This window comes from Portunus trituberculatus, chromosome 31, assembly GCF_017591435.1.
Source record: "Portunus trituberculatus isolate SZX2019 chromosome 31, ASM1759143v1, whole genome shotgun sequence".
NCBI lineage: Eukaryota > Metazoa > Arthropoda > Malacostraca > Decapoda > Portunidae > Portunus > Portunus trituberculatus.
In genome coordinates, this window is record NC_059285.1 from 23,355,528 (window position 1) to 23,372,794 (window position 17,267).

At 45.5% G+C, this 17,267-nt stretch overlaps 1 protein-coding gene across 3 annotated transcripts in view; it reads left to right on the forward strand.

Annotated features, from left to right (window-relative positions):
* Positions 1–17,267, forward strand: part of LOC123511340 (DNA-directed RNA polymerases I, II, and III subunit RPABC3-like) — a 255,965-nt gene that overhangs the window by 149,385 nt on the left and 89,313 nt on the right. The window contains exon 1 of one of the 3 annotated variants that reach the window (XM_045267144.1): positions 2,555–3,216. The exons of 1 other annotated variant lie outside the window; for it this stretch is intronic. In XM_045267144.1, the coding sequence (XP_045123079.1) occupies position 3,216 (1 nt within the window). In that variant the 5' untranslated portion in view covers positions 2,555–3,215. Of the gene's footprint in view, positions 1–2,554; positions 3,217–4,078; positions 4,101–17,267 lie in introns of those variants that run through there. One more of the 3 variants, XM_045267143.1, reaches the window with a different exon arrangement.

A 17,267-nucleotide genomic window follows, 5' to 3' on the forward strand; every position in this document is an offset into this window, starting at 1 on the left:
AGAGAGAGAGAGAGAGAGAGAGAGAGAGATGAGCCATTTTCCAGCCTTCTGTCACCAACTCTTGTCAACTGTTCTGTCTAAAGGAAGGGAGAGGGTGTGGTTCTGGGAAGAGAGAGAGAGAGAGAGAGAGAGAGAGAGAGAGAGAGAGAGAGAGAGAGAGGGGAGAGAGAAAATGAGGCGAATGGTGGGAGAAATCAAAAGAAGAGGAGAGGAAGAAAAGAAAGGAGGAAGGAAGAAATGAAAGGAGGAGAGAGAGGAGTAAACGAAGGCACTGATGAGGAAGGAGGGAAATATATGAGAGAGAGAGAGAGAGAGAGAGAGAGAGAGAAATCGTACACAGATAAAATGGCGTCGTTTCAATATAAGAACGAGATGTTGACTTATCTACGTGTGTGTGTGTGTGTGTGTGTGTGTGTGTGTGTGTGTGTGTGTGTGTGTGTGTGTGTCGTGACTGTTTTTTATTTGTTGGTGTTGCTGTTTTTGTTATTGTTCTTGTTTTTTTCTTGTTCTTCTTGTTATTCTTATTCTTCATATTATTGTTATTATTATTATTATTATTATTATTATTATTATTATTATTATTATTATTATTATTGTTTATTATTCTTTTTATCATTACTGCATTAACTGTTCTTTTAACATGATTTATTTTGCTATGATCTATACTGTTTAACTTATAACTTATCAATAATGGTGATGGTAGTAGTAATAGTAGTTGTTGTAGTGGTAATAGTATAAGTTGTTGTTGTTTATGTTGTTTGTGTTTGTAGTAGTAAAACACTAAAAAAAAAAAAAAAAAAATATATATATATATATATATATATATATATATATATATATATATATATATATATCAAATACAGGATCTATTTTTTTTTTAAACAAGGGATAATGTAATGCTAGATTACAAGAACTGGACGATTCATGACCAGACAACATTAATAACACCCTTAACAACCATTACCACACCAACCAACATCACCACTATCACCAACACTGCAACCACCACAATCACCATCACCATTATTGTCACCACCACCAACACTGCAACCATCATAATCACCATCACCATTATTTCCACCACCACCACCACCATCATCATCATCATCATCATCATCATCAGCATCATCATCATCATCATCAGCATCATCATCATCATCATCATTTACTGCAAACAGGGCAACCATTACCAACATTTTTAACTACCACTACCATCATTTCCGCATATTTACGTCGTATTGGAAAGTGTGTGTGTGTGTGTGTGTGTGTGTGCGCGCGCGCCTCGGTCTAGGAGAGAGAGAGGGAGCGATGGGAGTCGTGAAATGGGAGTGTGACGCAACACACACACACACAGAGAGAGAGAGAGAGAGAGAGAGAGAGAGAGAGAGAGACAATAATAAGAAGAGGAGAAAGGAAGTGCAAGATGAAAGGGGAGAATACTAAAGGAGAAAGAGGAGGAAAAGACACTTATGAAGAAGAGGGGAAGGAGGAGGAAGAAGAGGAAGAGAATTGTAAATAAAGAAAGGTGAGGAGCGGGAGAAAAGAAGTAAAAGAACGTAAAAAAGGAAAAGAGCATAAGGAGGAGGAGGAGGAGGAGGAGGAAGAGGAGGAGGAAGAAGAAGAAGAAGAAGAAGAAGAAGAAGAAGAAGAAGAAGAAGAAGAAGAAGAAGAAGAAGAAGAAGAAGAGAAAAGAGGCGCAGGAGTAGAAGAATGAGGAACAGTAAGGCGTGTGTGTGTGTGTATTTCACTGTTTGATCTGCTGCAGTCTCTGACGAGACAGCCAGACGTTACCCTATGGAACGAGCTCAGAGCTCATTATTTCCGATCTTCGGATAGGCCTGAGACCAGGCACACACCACACACCGGGACAACAAGATCACAACTCCTCGATTTACATCCCGTACCTACTCACTGCTAGGTGAACAGTGGGTACACGTGAAAGGAGACACCCAAATATCTCCACCCGGCCGGGGAATTGAACCCCGGTCCTCTGGCTTGTGAAGCCAGCGCTCTAACCATTGAGCTACCGGGCGTGTGTGTGTTCTGGTATTTTCTTGTTCAACTCCTCCTCCTCCTCCTCCTCCTCCTCCTCCTCCTCCTCCTCCTCTTCTTCTTCTTGCATCTCTATTTCTGCATCTCCTTCCAGAATGTTGTTGATTCATGCTGTGTAATTGTTCTCCATTAATCACCTTTGTTCTCTCTCTCTCTCTCTCTCTCTCTCTCTCTCTCTCTCTCTCTCTCTCTCTCTCTCTCTCTCTCTCTCTCTCTCTCTCTCTCTCTGTGCTGTAATACCCTCTCAGTGACCCACACCATTTATCTGCTTTTCTTTCCTCCTTTCTTTTCCTGCTTGCGTCCTTTTCCTTTCCTTAACATTCTCTCTCAATTTGTACTTACCCTCCTCTGTTTTGGCCTCTTCCTCACCCTCCTCCCGTGTGTGTGTGTGTGTGTGTGTGTGTATGTGTGTGTGTTTTGCTCCTCCTCCGCCACCACTATCGCCCCCACCACCACCGCCACCGCCGCCGCCGCCAACGACTGCCGAGAGATGTGGGCTTGTGGTGTTTCAGTTGCGTTGCGGCTGCTGCAGTGAGCGGGTGGGCTTGGGTTGTCTCTCCGTCGTATCTACCCCCTCCCTGCCTTCCCTTCCTTCCCTCTCCCTCCCTTCCAGTTCTACCCTTTCCTTCCCTCCCCCCGCGCACCGGCCACCTGTCTTGCGTGTATGTGCGTGCGTGTGTTTGTGTGGGTGTGTGTGTATGTGTGCAGGAGTTGTAGTGTGTGTTTAGAAGCAACGGTATATCTACATCCGCCTCATCGTCATCCTTGAAATATGGAGAGAGGGAAGGAAGGTGCAGAGAGAGGAAGAGGGAGAGGTTGTGGGGGTGGGTGGGGGTAGGGAGAAGCTTATGACGTAATTTCTTGGCAAAAGGACAGAAACGGAGACGTGGCGCTGGACTCTCTCTCTCTCTCTCTCTCTCTCTCTCTCTCTCTCTCTCTCTCTCTCTCTTCAGTGTCTTCGTCATCGTCCTTTCTCACCTCCACTTTACCTTATCTTCATTATCCTTATCCCTCATCCTTCTCACTTCACTCCCTCACCCCCCTCCATTACTTTGTGACCGATACCCGTGCTGCCACAACTCTACAACTACTACTACTTATACTACTGCTACTGCCGCTACTGATGATGACAGTAGTTCGCGCCTCGCTTCCGCCATGGATAAAGTAAGTGTGACGCAATAATGTGCATCGTAGTTAAGTGTGTGTGTGTGTTGGCAAACTATCAGGATAGGGAAGGTGTGTCATGTAGTGTGTATGTGTGTGCGTGTGTCATTGTTTATGTTGTCGTAACTGATGAATGCCGTGTGTGTGTGTGTGTTGTGTGTAAGTCAGTGTGTGGTGGTGTTAAGGAAATGACATGTTAAGGTATCATGTACTGTCAGCTTAATTGATAAAAAAAAAAAAAGCTTTTTGGGAAATTATTAACGATAGTTTATTGTGTCAGAGAGAGAGAGAGAGAGAGAGAACACAAGATAAGTAAGCAATCAAAGAGGACGAGAATGTGAATGAGAGAGAGAGAGAGAGAGAGAGAGAGAGAGAGAGAGAGAGCAAAAATGATAGTCATGCGTACTTACTTTACCTGGTGCGAGGGATTCCCTGAACCGGAACTAACCTGACCCTGATGGTGATGAGACCTACCTGAGGACACACACACACACACACAGAGAGAGAGAGAGAGAGAGAGAGAGAGAGATTGATATAGTGATGGTGATGATAGTGTAGATAGTGGTGGTGATGGGCTGGTTAATAAGGATCGATATGATGATGGTGGTGGTGGTGTAGTGTTACGTGATGGGAAATGATGTTAAGTTATAGATAAGGGTTTGGTGTGGTGGTGGAGGTGGTGTTGCATCATACTATCCCAGCAGGAATCGTAATGGTGAAGGTAGTGTTGATGGTGTTTGCGCAGTTTACGAATACAAACAAGATAGATTGTGGTGGTGGTGGTGGTGGTGGTGATGTATGTGTATAAGTAAAACAATAGCCGTGGTTGCCGGATTAAAAACAAGTGTTGGTGACAGCAGTAATAGCAGCGGTGGTGATGACTGGTGTGTGACTAAGGACATAAGTGGTGATGGTGGTGGGCGAGATGGAGGAATTTTGCTGTCAAATGGATATTGCTAGTGGTGATGGCGGCGGCGATGGTGGTGGAAGTGGTGGAGACAGTGAACCACTGCAATCACTATCATTACCCTGAAAGATTTCCTAGCGCACGCTTTGTTACCGCACCCTAAATGTGTGTGTGTGTTAAGTGTAGGAACGTGGCTAGTTTTGAAAGTTCTGTAACCCTCCTCCTCCTCCTCCTCCTCCTCCTCCTCCTCCTCTTCTTCTTCTTCTTCGTCTTCTTCTTCTTCTTCTTCTTCTTCTTCTTATTATTATTATTATTATTATTATTATTATTATTATTCCTCCTCCTCCTCCTCCTCCTCCTCCTCCTTCTCCTCCTCCTTTGTATTCCTCTACCCCTCCTCCTCCTCCTCCCCTCCTCTACCCCCTCCTCCTCCTCCTCCTCCTGTACTTTCCTGTCTGTCTTTCCTGTAGGTAGTTTGAAGTAGCTACCAAGCAGCCTTGAAAGGCCCAAAAGGTCTGTTGCTGTTTGACTTTCTTTTGTATTCCTGTCTATTCCTCCTCCTCTTCCTTACCATCGTTTGCTGCCGAGAGAACGAGTGTCGCTCATTGAATCTCTCTCTCTCTCTCTCTCTCTCTCTCTCTCTCTCTCTCTCTCTCTCTCTCTCGTTTTCAAAATGATGAGTTTATTTTTCCAGTTCTCTTTTCTGCCACATAAGCTTTCCTCCTCCTCCTCCTTTTCCTTTATTTTCATTTCAATTTCTCCGCCCCTCATCTCTCTTTCCTCCCACTGATTTAATTCGTGGAAAGTGTTTCTCTCTCTCTCTCTCTCTCTCTCTCTCTCTCTCTCTCTCTCTCTCTCTCTCTTTCTGGTGCCTGTTACGGGATGGTTCTGGTGCAGTGCAGTGAGGGGGTTTGGCCTCTTCCGGGTGACCCTCCTCCTCCTCCTCCTCCTCCTCAATCGTTCGTCACACCCAGGCCTGTGGGTTATCCTTTTTATCCGTGTGTGTGTGTGTGTGTGTGTGTGTGTGTGTGTGTGTGTGTGTGTGTGTGTGTGTGTGTAGTAATCAATATCACCATTCATTCTTTTATGTGTGTATTTTTCGCAATAACCTTTTCTCTCTCTCTCTCTCTCTCTCTCTCTCAAGCGAGAGAGAGAGAGAGAGAGAGAGAGAGGTGGGGGGAGGGCAGGAGGGAGAGAGGGAGGGAGAGGTGCCTTACTGTCATGCGCCAACACTGTCCCTCCATCTTCCCTCCACACCCTCCCTCTCTTCACCCTTCTCTGCCTCCACTCTATCCTTCGCAGTAGCTCTCAACCACTACCACCACCACCACCACCGTCACATGACCACCAGTGACGTCACACACGAACATGGAAGTGCCGCTAACTGGAAGCCTCTCTCTCTCTCTCTCTCTCTCTCTCTCTCTCTCTCTCTCTCTCTCTCTGTTAATGAATGAAATAGTCTGCGTGGGTCGTAGAGAGAGAGAGAGAGAGAGTGTGTGTGTGTGTGTGTGTGTGTGTGTGAAGTGCAAGTGAGAGCTAGGTATGGATTGGGTGATGGTGTTATGTGCGCGTGGGCGGGCGTGGGTACCCGTGTAGGAGAGTACTGTTATGGTGGAGGTGGGAGGATGTGTTAGGGGGGGTATGTCTATGGGAACTGAGTGGACAGTTAGGAACCAGTTAGTGTTGGGTGGTGACAGTTGTGAAGGTAGTGGTGGTGGTGGTGATATTCTCTCTCTCTCTCTCTCTCTCTCTCTCTCTCTCTCTCTCTCTCTCTCTCTCTCTCCTACCGACATTTTTTTCCTGTTTCTCCTCCTCCTTCTCCGCCTCAGTATTTCACCACTGTTTTCTATCGCTTATCCACATTATCCCTAGAGTGGAGGAAATTACCACATCATCCCGAAAGACAGTATACCACCACCACCACCACTACCACCAACAGTAACAATAGCAATAAAACTTTACCACCATCACCATCACTTATCTTTCGACCACCCCCACCATACATACACGTAGTCATGTCTCCCACTCTTCCCTCCCCCCGTCATTGCCCCTTCTCCCTTCTTCCTCCACCTTCCATTACTCTCTCTCTCTCTCTCTCTCTCTCTCTCTCTCTCTCTCTCTCTCTCTCTCTCTCTCTCTCTCTCTCTCTCTCTCTCTCTGCCATACACACACACACACACACACACACACACACACACACACACACACACACACACACAGAGCATTGCATCACGTCATACCTTGGGATTTGATTTTTATCGTCTTTTTTCCATCTCACTGTTATAAGGAAATACGTTCAAGCGTTTAACGTTACAAAGTATTAGGTGTTTTGTAACAGTGATACTATTATTCCTTTATTCATTATTGTTAGTCTACTTTTTTTTCTTTTTTTCTTTTTGGTGTTGGTGGTGGTGGAAGTGATAACCTTGATAAAAAAAACATTGAAAAATTTGGTGATATATCAAATTATTCAAAAGTGTGTTTGCTCTTAACCTAACAGCCAAAGAACGTTGTTAGTCACATACCTGGGCACACCTGCGACTAAAGCCATGAAATCCTCATCTCTCTCTTCTTCGTTCATTCAAAATCTATAATTTACTTGTGATTTATTCTTCATTTTTTTTTTATTCCTTGATCCTCGTAGTACTTACTCGTGTTTTGTTAGCTACACTAACTTAGTATTCGAGTGCCGTGCAGTAGCAGCAGCAGTTATAGAAGTAGTAGTAGTAGTAGTAGTAGTAGTAGCAGCAGCAGTAGTAGTGGTAGTTGTAGTAGTAGTAGTAGTTGTAGTAGTACTCGTTGTAGTAGTAGTAGTAGTAATGTTGATCAGCTTAATACACATACTAATTTTTCTTATTATTTTTTACTTTCCTCTTCTGTATCAACTTTTCTTTCATACAGGATAAATAAGAAGAGTGAGTGAAGATAGTAATGAAAAAAATATGTAAAAATGGTACTTTTAATGAATAGAAAGTTAATGATAGAATGAAAAAGTAAGGGTAGGAATGAAAGACAATGAGAACAGAAAGGTTAAGGGTAAAATAGGAAGACAAGAAGAATGGATGATGATTAAGAAATATGAGCTGAGATAATGACCGTGAATGAGTGAAGAGGGGAAGAGGGAAGAGTGTAGAGGAAGAGGAGGAAGGAGTAGTAGGAGGAATACAAAAGGAAGTCCGAACAGCAAAAACAAAACTTGATTACTAAATGGCTGTTCGTGTTACTGTTATGTACTACTAGAGAGAGTGAGAGAGAGAAAGTAAAGAAGTTAGGAGGAGGATTGTAAACGCTTAATATAAATAGTTACAGTTGTGGTAAGGAAAAGGCGATGCACAAGAATGTAGAGAAAGGAAGACGAGGAAGAAGAGACAGAAAATTTGTATATGGAGGAGTATCTGTGTGGGAAGAGGAAGAGCAGTCATAGGGCTATATAATACAGATGTGCAATAGGTACAAATTACCACACCTGCGCACACACCTGGCTAATTGAACTGCTGCACACACACACACACACACACACACACACACACACACACACACACACACACACACACACACACACCTGTCCTTATCTGTGCCTCACCTGTCCTTCTCATTTCAATAAACGAGGTCAGACAGGTAATGCAATTGCCCTCCATCTCTTCCTCTTCCTGAGAGAGAGAGAGAGAGAGAGAGAGAGAGAGAGAGAGAGAGAGCGCTTGGCGGTAAGAAGATTATTAGAATGAAGAATATTGAGCATGAAATGATGAAAGAAGGGAGTAAAGTGAAGTAAACGAAGGAAGAAGAAAGAGAGGAAGGGATGAATAACGAGAACAACAAGGGGAGGAGGAAACAATGATGAACAATGAAGGAAGAGGAAATTTTGAAAGGAGCAAAAGTGAAAGAAGGAAAGGAAGGAAGTAAGGAAGAGAGAGAGAGAGAGAGAGAGAGAGAGAGAGAGGAAGGTTGAGTTTGTTGTGTCCGGTTAAAGGACATCCTGCCTTCTGCTTTCTCTCTCTCTCTCTCTCTCTCTCTCTCTCTCTCTCTCTCTCTACGTTGCAGGAATTTTGCTGTCAGTATTTTTTTTTTCTTTCTTCCCTCCGCTGGTCAGGGAATGACGAGCAGAAGGGGATGGAGGGGACGCTGGTTGGGGGACTATTGACCGGCCTACAGTCAACACCAGCTCAGTGACAATTGCGTGTGTTAGTGATGGTGGTGGTGGTGGTGTTAGCAGCAGCAGTAGTAGTAGTAGTAGTAGTAGTAGTAGTAGAAGAAGTGTAGATGGTGGTGAGTGGTATTGATGGTGATTCACGTGGTGACAGGAAGAGAGGCTGAAGAAAGAAAGGATGTGACAGATCCTGCGCACACACACACACACACACACACACACACAGTCATGAGAGTAATGTGTGTGTGTGTGTGTGTGTGCGCGTGCGTGCGTGCGTGCGCTCGCGCTCGTGTAGTAAGATCTCGAACACGTTATACATACATACATGCACTCACTAGGCCGCAGCAGAAGCCGTAGGAGGGAGGAGGAGCAGGAATGAGGGGGAGGCAGTGGGAGTGAGGAGGGGCGGCAACAGTGACCGACCTCGGCATTACCTCTCAAAGTCATAATACTGAAGCAAAAACCAGCGAGAAGGGCAAGTGGCGGAGACCGCCAGCAGCAGCGGCAGCGGCGGCGGCGGCGAAGGTTAAGTTATTGACTCCGGACATGATGATAGAAGCAGGTGTTTTGAAGCTCACGACCTAATATATTGACTGCCCCCACCACCAGCATGCTGACCCAGGCACCCTCCCTCCAACCCTGCCCCCAATAAGCCTCCAGCCCTCCACCATAGAGCGCCACGCCGCCTCCACAACCCTTCCGGCGGGCCTGGCAGGGCGGAGGGCGCGGCGTGGAGGCTGTCAGGGTGTGTACAAGCACGTGGAAGGTTGAGTCACGTTGATGCTTCACCACGTGTTGGGAGAGGCCACGCCCACCCGCTGCGTCAGAACCTCGCCACTCCGCACCGCCCGCACCGCCTCAACGTCCGCCTGTGTCATGGTGTGGTGCTACGTCGTGCCCTTGGCGTAACCCAGGTGTCCTCCGTGCCGCCGCAGTGGGCCGGTTATGGGGACGGAGCAGGACAGTGGCGCCACGTGAAGGCGAGGCGTGTGCGGCGGGCGTGGCGTGGCGTGGCGTGGCGCGGCAAGCAGCGAGAATGTTTACCAGTGTTGGCCTGTGCCGCACCACCACACCACCGAGCCAACGACGTAGGAACCTCCGTCACCCCGCACTGTCTTCATTCCACCTCTGTCACGCCCTCCCCCGGGCCCGTCATCGTCCGCCTGTCCTTCCCCAGGTGTGTCGGGATGCCTCGCTGCAAGAATCCGTGATTAAAATCCGCCAATCAGCATTCGGGGCCGTGATATGGGTAATGACGTCATAAGCCTTTTACATAAGGTGGGGCTGTTCGGACGCGGCGGTGCCGTGCGAGGTGCGCGGGGATGCTACACATTGTTTTTGCGCCGCCCTCACTCACCGCCGCTGCAGATCATCACTTTGTCACCTTTTTTCCCGAGCGTGTCCGCAGAGTGACGGCCACGTGGAGTTGCGTCACCGAAGAATATTTACACGCTACTTTGTATCACGCACCTTGGAAGGGAGTTTCCATGCCGGGTGGAGCCTCTGGCGGCACCTAGCGACTCCTCGGTGGGAAGTTTCCAAATCTCTCTGGCCCGGCCCCGCTACATCGATTTCCCCCCAAGAAGCAGAGGATTTGAAAGCCAGATAAAAGCACATATTTTGAGATTGGACACGACGTGGCGGCGGCGGCGGCGGCTTGTGGCAGGTGGAGACAAGAGGACAAGAGAGGCGGACTGAAAGAGTGTGGAAGGAGGCTCGGGCTAGCGGATAGTCGTTGCAAGGACCGCCCTGACCTTGAACCTGATTCTGTGGGTGGCCGCCCGCGAGCCTCCACCTGCATGACACTCATACCTGACACTGTGCCGGCCCCGGCGCCCCCGTCTCAATTCTCCACTCTTCCAGCGCACTTCTGCCATTCGGTATGGGCTTCTGTGCCCCACCCAGGTCGCTGCAGGACCAAGGAACCTCTGGCGGCGGCAGCGGAGGCACGGTAACCTTGACCTCCAGCAGGCGGCGGTGGCCCTCCTCCCCCCGCGTGGGCCTCCCGTCGGTGTATTGATCTCCACACACACACACACACACACACACACACACCGTTGCCAAGTATTCCCTCTCCGTTCCCCTCCCCTCTCCTGTCCCTAGTGTGTGTGTGTGTGTGTGTGTGTGTGCCTTTCGAAGGGAGTGTTGTTCGTGCGTTCTGTTTCCAAGGGCTTTCTCGCTACTGTGTGTGTGTGTGTGTGTGTGTGTGTGTGTGTGTGTGTGTGTGTGTGTGTGTGTGTGTGTGTGTCAAGGACCCATCGACCTGTCGAGAATATTTTAGTCGCCATGAACGAAGCCACAGGTCGATATCATCCCCCTTTCCCTCCCTTCTCCCTTCTCTCCAACTCCCTCTGTTCCTCTTCTTGGTCTCATCACAACACCCCACCTGTTCCACTATACATACCTCTTAGCGACGGCGTGTGTGTGTGTGTGTTTCACTGTTTGATCTGCTGCAGTCTCTGACGAGATAGCCAGACGTTACACTACGGAACGAGCTTAGAGCTCATTATTTCCGATCTTGGGATAGGTCTAAGACCAGGCACACACCACACACAGGGACAACAAGGTCACAACTCCTCTATTTACATCCCGTACCTACTCACTGCTAGGTGAGCAGGGGCTACACGTGAAAGGAGACACACCCAAATATCTTCACCAGGCCGGGGAATCGAACCCCGGTCCTCTGGCTTGTGAAACCAGCGCTCTAACCACTGAGCTACCGGGTGTGTGTGTGTGTGTGTGTGTGTGTGTGTGTGTGTGTGTGTGTGTGTGCTCGCTCGTGTACACTTTAATTGCTTATGGCATGAACAGTGAGGGCAGTGAGTGAGAATTGCAAAGTACAGACTCAGCAGTTGATTCGATTCCATTAGTGACAGCAGAGTTTACCGTCACTGGTTAAGAAGGTTGGCTGGCGGTGGTGATGCAATAGAGATGGTGCTGGTGCTAGTGGTGCTGTATACTTTTACCTACCGCACTAGACGTGGCGATGCTAGTCATGATGTAATGGTGGTGGTGGTGCACGTAGTTTTGCCTGCATGATTAGTAATGGTGGTGGTGGTATGGACTGCAGCAATAGTAATGGTGGTGCTGCTGGTGCTGGTGATGGAGGTGGAAGAGGAGGAAATGCTGATGATGGTAGTAATGGTGGCGATGGTGGTTGTGACTCGTGAGGCAGTAGTGTAGAGTCGCTGATTAATACACACACACACACACACACACACACAACACACACACACACACACACACACACACACACACACACACTAGTAAAGGAAGAGGAAGAGGAGGAGGGAAACTAGAAGAATGAAATAAGTATAGAATAAAAAAGGTGAATGAAATGCCATATAAGGCATGAGGGAGCAGGAGGAGGAAAACGTAAAAAAGATAAGAATGAGAAAGGTAGAAAGAACCAAGATTTTTTTTTATGTAAGAGAGAGAGAGAGAGAGAGAGAGATGGCATTGCGACACAAGACTCGTGACGTCATCTCAACGAAGCGTGTTCACTATAATGTCACTGAACACGCCACCGCCACCACCACCACCACGAAGTTATCTTTCACAGTAGTATTAGTAGTAGTAGTAGTAGTGGTGGTTGTGGTGGTAATTGTAGTAGCAGATAATCTTTTTTTATGGTAATAGTATGTACATTTCATGATGGTTCCTTTTATGTTGTTGGTGGTGGCGGTGGTAGTGTTGGTGGTATTCATGGTTGCAGTGGTGGTGGTGGTGGTTGTGATGATGGCGTGTTCAATACATATCTTTAACTTTATGTATCGAATTATTGCTGTTTATTCCTCCTCCTCCTCCTCCTCCTCCTCCTCCTCCTCCTCCTCCTCCTACTTACTGCTGCTGCTGCTGCTGCAACTTACTAACGTCATCAACATTATCGTCATCATCAGTCCTCACCACCACCAACCATCACTGCATCTGTTATTCACATGTTCCTGTTCCATTATTCACTCCATTCCATTCGTCACTAAGTGTCAAAAGGCATCGAATGACCTTGGCGGTTATTGAGGCAAGGCCCTTCTATCGTTATTCTCTCTCTCTCTCTCTCTCTCTCTCTCTCTCTCTCTCTCTCTCTCTCTCTCTCTCTCTCTCTCTGATCATATCATACGTTTCTTGCATAACATTTGTTTTTTATGTCCATATCTTCTTCATTCTTGTTGTCAATATTAATTTCTTTGTTGTGTTTTTCGGATTAATATTATTTTCATATTAAATTTCATATTCTTCTAAAGGCAGTATTTTTTTTTTATTATATATACATTAGTAATAGTTTTATTGGTAGTAGTTGAAGTAGAAGTTGAAGTTGCTGTTGTTGTTGTTTTTGTTGTTGACGTTGTTGAAGTAGCTGTAGTAAAGTGAGAAGCGAATTGACAATAGAAGGACTGACATGACGTCACAGGTGGTGGTGACGCAAATACAAGTTCTCACACACACACACACACACACACACACACACACAGTAGACGATTCGTAATGTCATTAAGGTAGTCATGGAAACACCCTGCTGTCCCTTCAACTTGTCATATTCTCTCTCTCTCTCTCTCTCTCTCTCTCTCTCTCTCTCTCTCTCTCTCTCTCTCTCAGGCTTATGAATCGAAAAAGATCATTATATTGTGTATTTTTCGTTTTTCATTTTCATCACCATTATCATCCTTCCTTCCGCCTACCAATCAGTTTTTTTTTTTTTTTTTTGTGTGTGTGTACGCGCTCACGCGCGCGCATATCCGTGCACTCGTGCGTGTGTGCGTGCTTGATGGTTATTATAATGGTGGTGGTGGCGGCGGCAGAAGCAGCAGCAGCAGCAGCAGCAGCAGCAGCAGCGAACCTTGACCTTGGTTCCTCTGATAGTCGTGATTGTGATAGGTACGCGGAGGTGGTGGTGGAGAATTTTCGTGGTTCATTAATAGTAAATAGTGCTGGTGGTGGTGGTAATTATGAATTGTGCTTTTTTTTCATTCTTCTGAATGGCGTTGTTTTATTCAAGTGGTGGTTGATAGTTCCAGTAATAGCAGCAAGCATTCACCCCATTTTCTTTAATGAGGTGGTGTTTGTGGTGACACGTTCACCTACATACCTGTCCATTTGCTACTTAGTCACATGTCTTGCCGCGCCATACCTCTACAGCGTTATAAATATTACATACGTACACACAGACTTCCTTGTACCATCCGCGTAGTAAACTTAATCACAATTTTTTATTTACTGTTGTTGTTCATTTCTATATTTTCTTACATACTTTTACTTCCGCGTGCCTGTTTAGTGCAGTATTCTTCATGGTGGTGATGGTGGTGGTGGTGGTGAGGCATGTTATGAGACGAAATGGTCACGTTGTTGCCAGTTAGCCATAGTGGTGACGTTAGTGGCTTGGTGGTGGCGGTGGTGGAGATGGTGTGATGTTTGATTCCATGTTCGTGATGTTGACATTGAAAGGTTGTGATTGTGACAGTGGTGGTGGTGGTGGTGGTGGTGACGACACCTACTTGTGGTGATGGTGGAGGGAACAGAAGTTGTTGTTTTTTTGACGGGAGAATAACTAGGAAGTGCGAAACCATAATAATGATAAATTGCGACGGAGAAAGAGGAAGAGGACCAGGAGGAGGAGGAGGAAGAGGAAGAGAAGAACAACAACCATAAAAACAACAACAAAAACAACAAAAACAACGAGAAGAAGGATATAAAGGTAAATAAAAAAGAAACAAGGGAGATGGAGATGTAGGAGGAGGAGAAGGCGGCGGCAGTGATGATGGAAAAAGAAATGAAAGTGGCAAAAAAGGAGACAAAACCATAAGAAACGAGAGAAAAAATTGAAAAAAATGCAGTTTAGAGAGAGAGAGAGAGAGAGAGAGAGAGAGACCGGGTCATAAATGTGGTAAGAAATTTATCGCAAGGTACAGTACGTGCAATACATTATGAAGGAAGCAGCCATATAACGTAAGCTGTTTTTCATTCTTTTTCTCCCTCCTCCTCTCCTTCCCTCCTCGTACTTCTCTCTCTCCATCCCTTCTCTTTTCTTTCTTCTTTCCCTATCGTGTGTGTGTGTGTGTGTGTGTGTGTGTGTGTGTGTGTGTGTGTGTGTGTGTGTGTGTGTGTGTGTGTGTGTGTGTGTGTATGTGTGAAGATAGAGTGAAATAACGTAAATGAAAGCGGGAGAGACACGTAAAGGCAGAATGTTTATTAATGGAATAGAGAGAGAAAGATGGTTACACACACACACACACACACACACACACACACACACAGAGAGAGAGAGAGAGAGAGAGAGAGAGAGAGTGTGTGTGTGTGTGTGTGTGTGTGTGTGTGTGTGTGTGTGGTGACGTCATTGCTGACCTGCCTTTGTTGTGTGACTTCCCGCGGGAGGTGATCGAGGTTACTGTGTTGCCTCCACAAGCCAGAAGGTCATCAGGTCAACTCGTCGGCGGGGTACACATTATCAACACTTAGGAGTCTTGTGTTTCTTCGTGTCATGTCTGCTTGTTATTCTTATCACTGTCGTCCTTTTTTCTTTTGTTTTCTTTCTTTTTTCTTGCTTGATCCTTTTATTTCCTGACTTTTTATGCTCTTAATTGTTTGTCCTTTACCTCTCTCTCTCTCTCTCTCTCTCTCTCTCTCTCTCTCTCTCTCTCTCTCAGGCAGATCATCGTCGTTTCTTTCTAATTCGTTTTGTTATTTAGTGTTATTTCTTTCCTCCTCTCTCTCGTCTTGCTTCTTGATTTTGTTCGTTGTTCTTCGTCTTTCTCATGATCTCATTTTTTCTTCTCTTATTTTGTTGTTATTGTTGTTGCTCTAAGAAGTCAACAAACCTACACGTGGCAGTCAGTGTATTCTGGACGGGGTTGTGAATTATCAATCACCCCGGGATGCTATTAATTAGTTCTTACCTTCTTGTTGTAGGTAAAGTCATTTTGGAGTGTTTCTATGGTTTTCAGATGAATATCAAAGGTGAACGCAACTTAAATATATATATATATATATATATATATATATATATATATATATATATATATATATATATATATATATATACACACACACACACATATACATATGTATTTGTAATTAAACACAAGAGTTTTTGGTGTAGAGGAATGTGAGAGGCGCGGAGCAAGCCTGTGCCCTGGCGTGAACATGCTGCCGCCGCCTCACAAGTCACTGTTCACGGCCGGCCTCGGAGGCCTGATGCCTCGGAAAAGTGCTGACACAGGAATTTGTGAATAAGTTGCTAAGATCACTATGCATAACTATATCGGTAAATAGAGGCTTCTAATTACCTGAGTTAGGCAAGGGAAAGTTACTTATGATTCAAAATAATACATGGTAAGATGTATTACGTAAAGGATAAACATGCAAACCACTTATATTACATAATGTAGATGCAACCGAATATATCGATGGCACTCGAAATAGGTTGTGGAAAGTTCCATCACACTGTGACGTAGGGTGGCGTGATCATGTGTGTCCCATCCTATGTAGAATCCTGTGGTGCCAACACATATATACATGTATACATACACATGTAATGATAATTAGCGAATTAAGTACAGGTACAGCATAGATTACTATGTGACACCATTACAAGTGTATGAAACCTAACTAACTATATCCATTTGTCATCCCTGCTCGTAAATCGGTTTAGTCTTCATCATTATCATCTACTCTTTCTTGTTCATGTTATTTTCCTCCTCCTCCTCCTCCTCCTCCTCCTCCTCCTCCTCCTCGCTTTCTTCTTTTCTTCTTGTTCTTCTTGTTCTTGTTCTTGTTTTTGTTCTTCTTCTTCTTCTTCTTCTTCTTCTTCTTCTTCTTCTTCTTCTTCTTCTTCTTCTTCTTTTTTCTCGTCTTTCTCCTAGGCGTCATAATTACTTCAGACCTCAAGTCAAGTAAACACTGCTCGGAAGTAGTTAAAACGGCAAACAAATTGGTTGGGTTTATCGGTAGGACTTTTCAATTTAAATCAGAAGCGTAATTCTCACATTGTTTAATGCGCTTGTCCGACCTCATCTTGATTATTGTGTCCAGTTCTGGTCACCCCATTATAGGAAAGATATAGACAACCTGGAGAGAGTCCAAAGAAGAGTCACCAAGTTGATCCCACGACTGCGAAACAAGCCTTACGAGGAGCGCTTGAGGGAACTCAACTTGTTCAGTTTAGAGAAGCGGCGTATGCGAGGAGATTTAATTGAACTATTTAAAATGTTCCGGGGCTTTGATAACGTAAATGTAAACAACTATCTCACCATTGACAGCTCCAACACCACTAGAAATAATGGCTACAAGATTACAGGTAAACGTTTCAGATCAGACGAGGCTAAACATTATTTCTTCAATAGAATTGTAAATGTCTGGAACTCTCTCCCAGCACATGTTGTCCGTAGCAATACGATAGAAACTTTTAAAAAAGGTTGGACATTCACTTCACATTAACCCCTCAAATGACGTACTTTGCGCCTACATAAGATATCCTTTTTTTTTTGTAGTTACTGTACTAGATAGTATCACTTCTCCAATCTTTCCTATCACATCTTGGACTTTCTCTCTCCCTGTGGCCTCTTTTCTTCTTCCTTGAACCCTGATGTCATTCAGCCTCTAACTCGTAGAATCTGTAGTGGTAGCATAGGCACACAGACAGCCTCGTTAGGCCCAGTAGGGCTGTTGCTGTCTGTTCCTTCCTTTGTATTCCTTTGTATTCTCCTCCTCCTCCTCCTCCTTTTCCCATTCTTCTTTTCTTCTTTTTTCTTGTTGTTCTTCCTCCTCCTCCTCCTCCTCCTCCTCCTCCTCCTCCTCCTCCTCCTCCTCCTCCTCCTCCTCCTCCTCCTCCTCGCTGACGCCAATGGTACACTGTCAGGAGGAAAAAGTAATGCCACCACATGATATTTCCAGAGAGCAGGACAGACAGGAAACAGCGTCTTTATAGAGCAAAGAAGTGTTAGATTGTCTAGCAAATAATTCATTACAAGGCGGAGAGCAGTCATATGTTTTGGTGTGTGAGAAGAG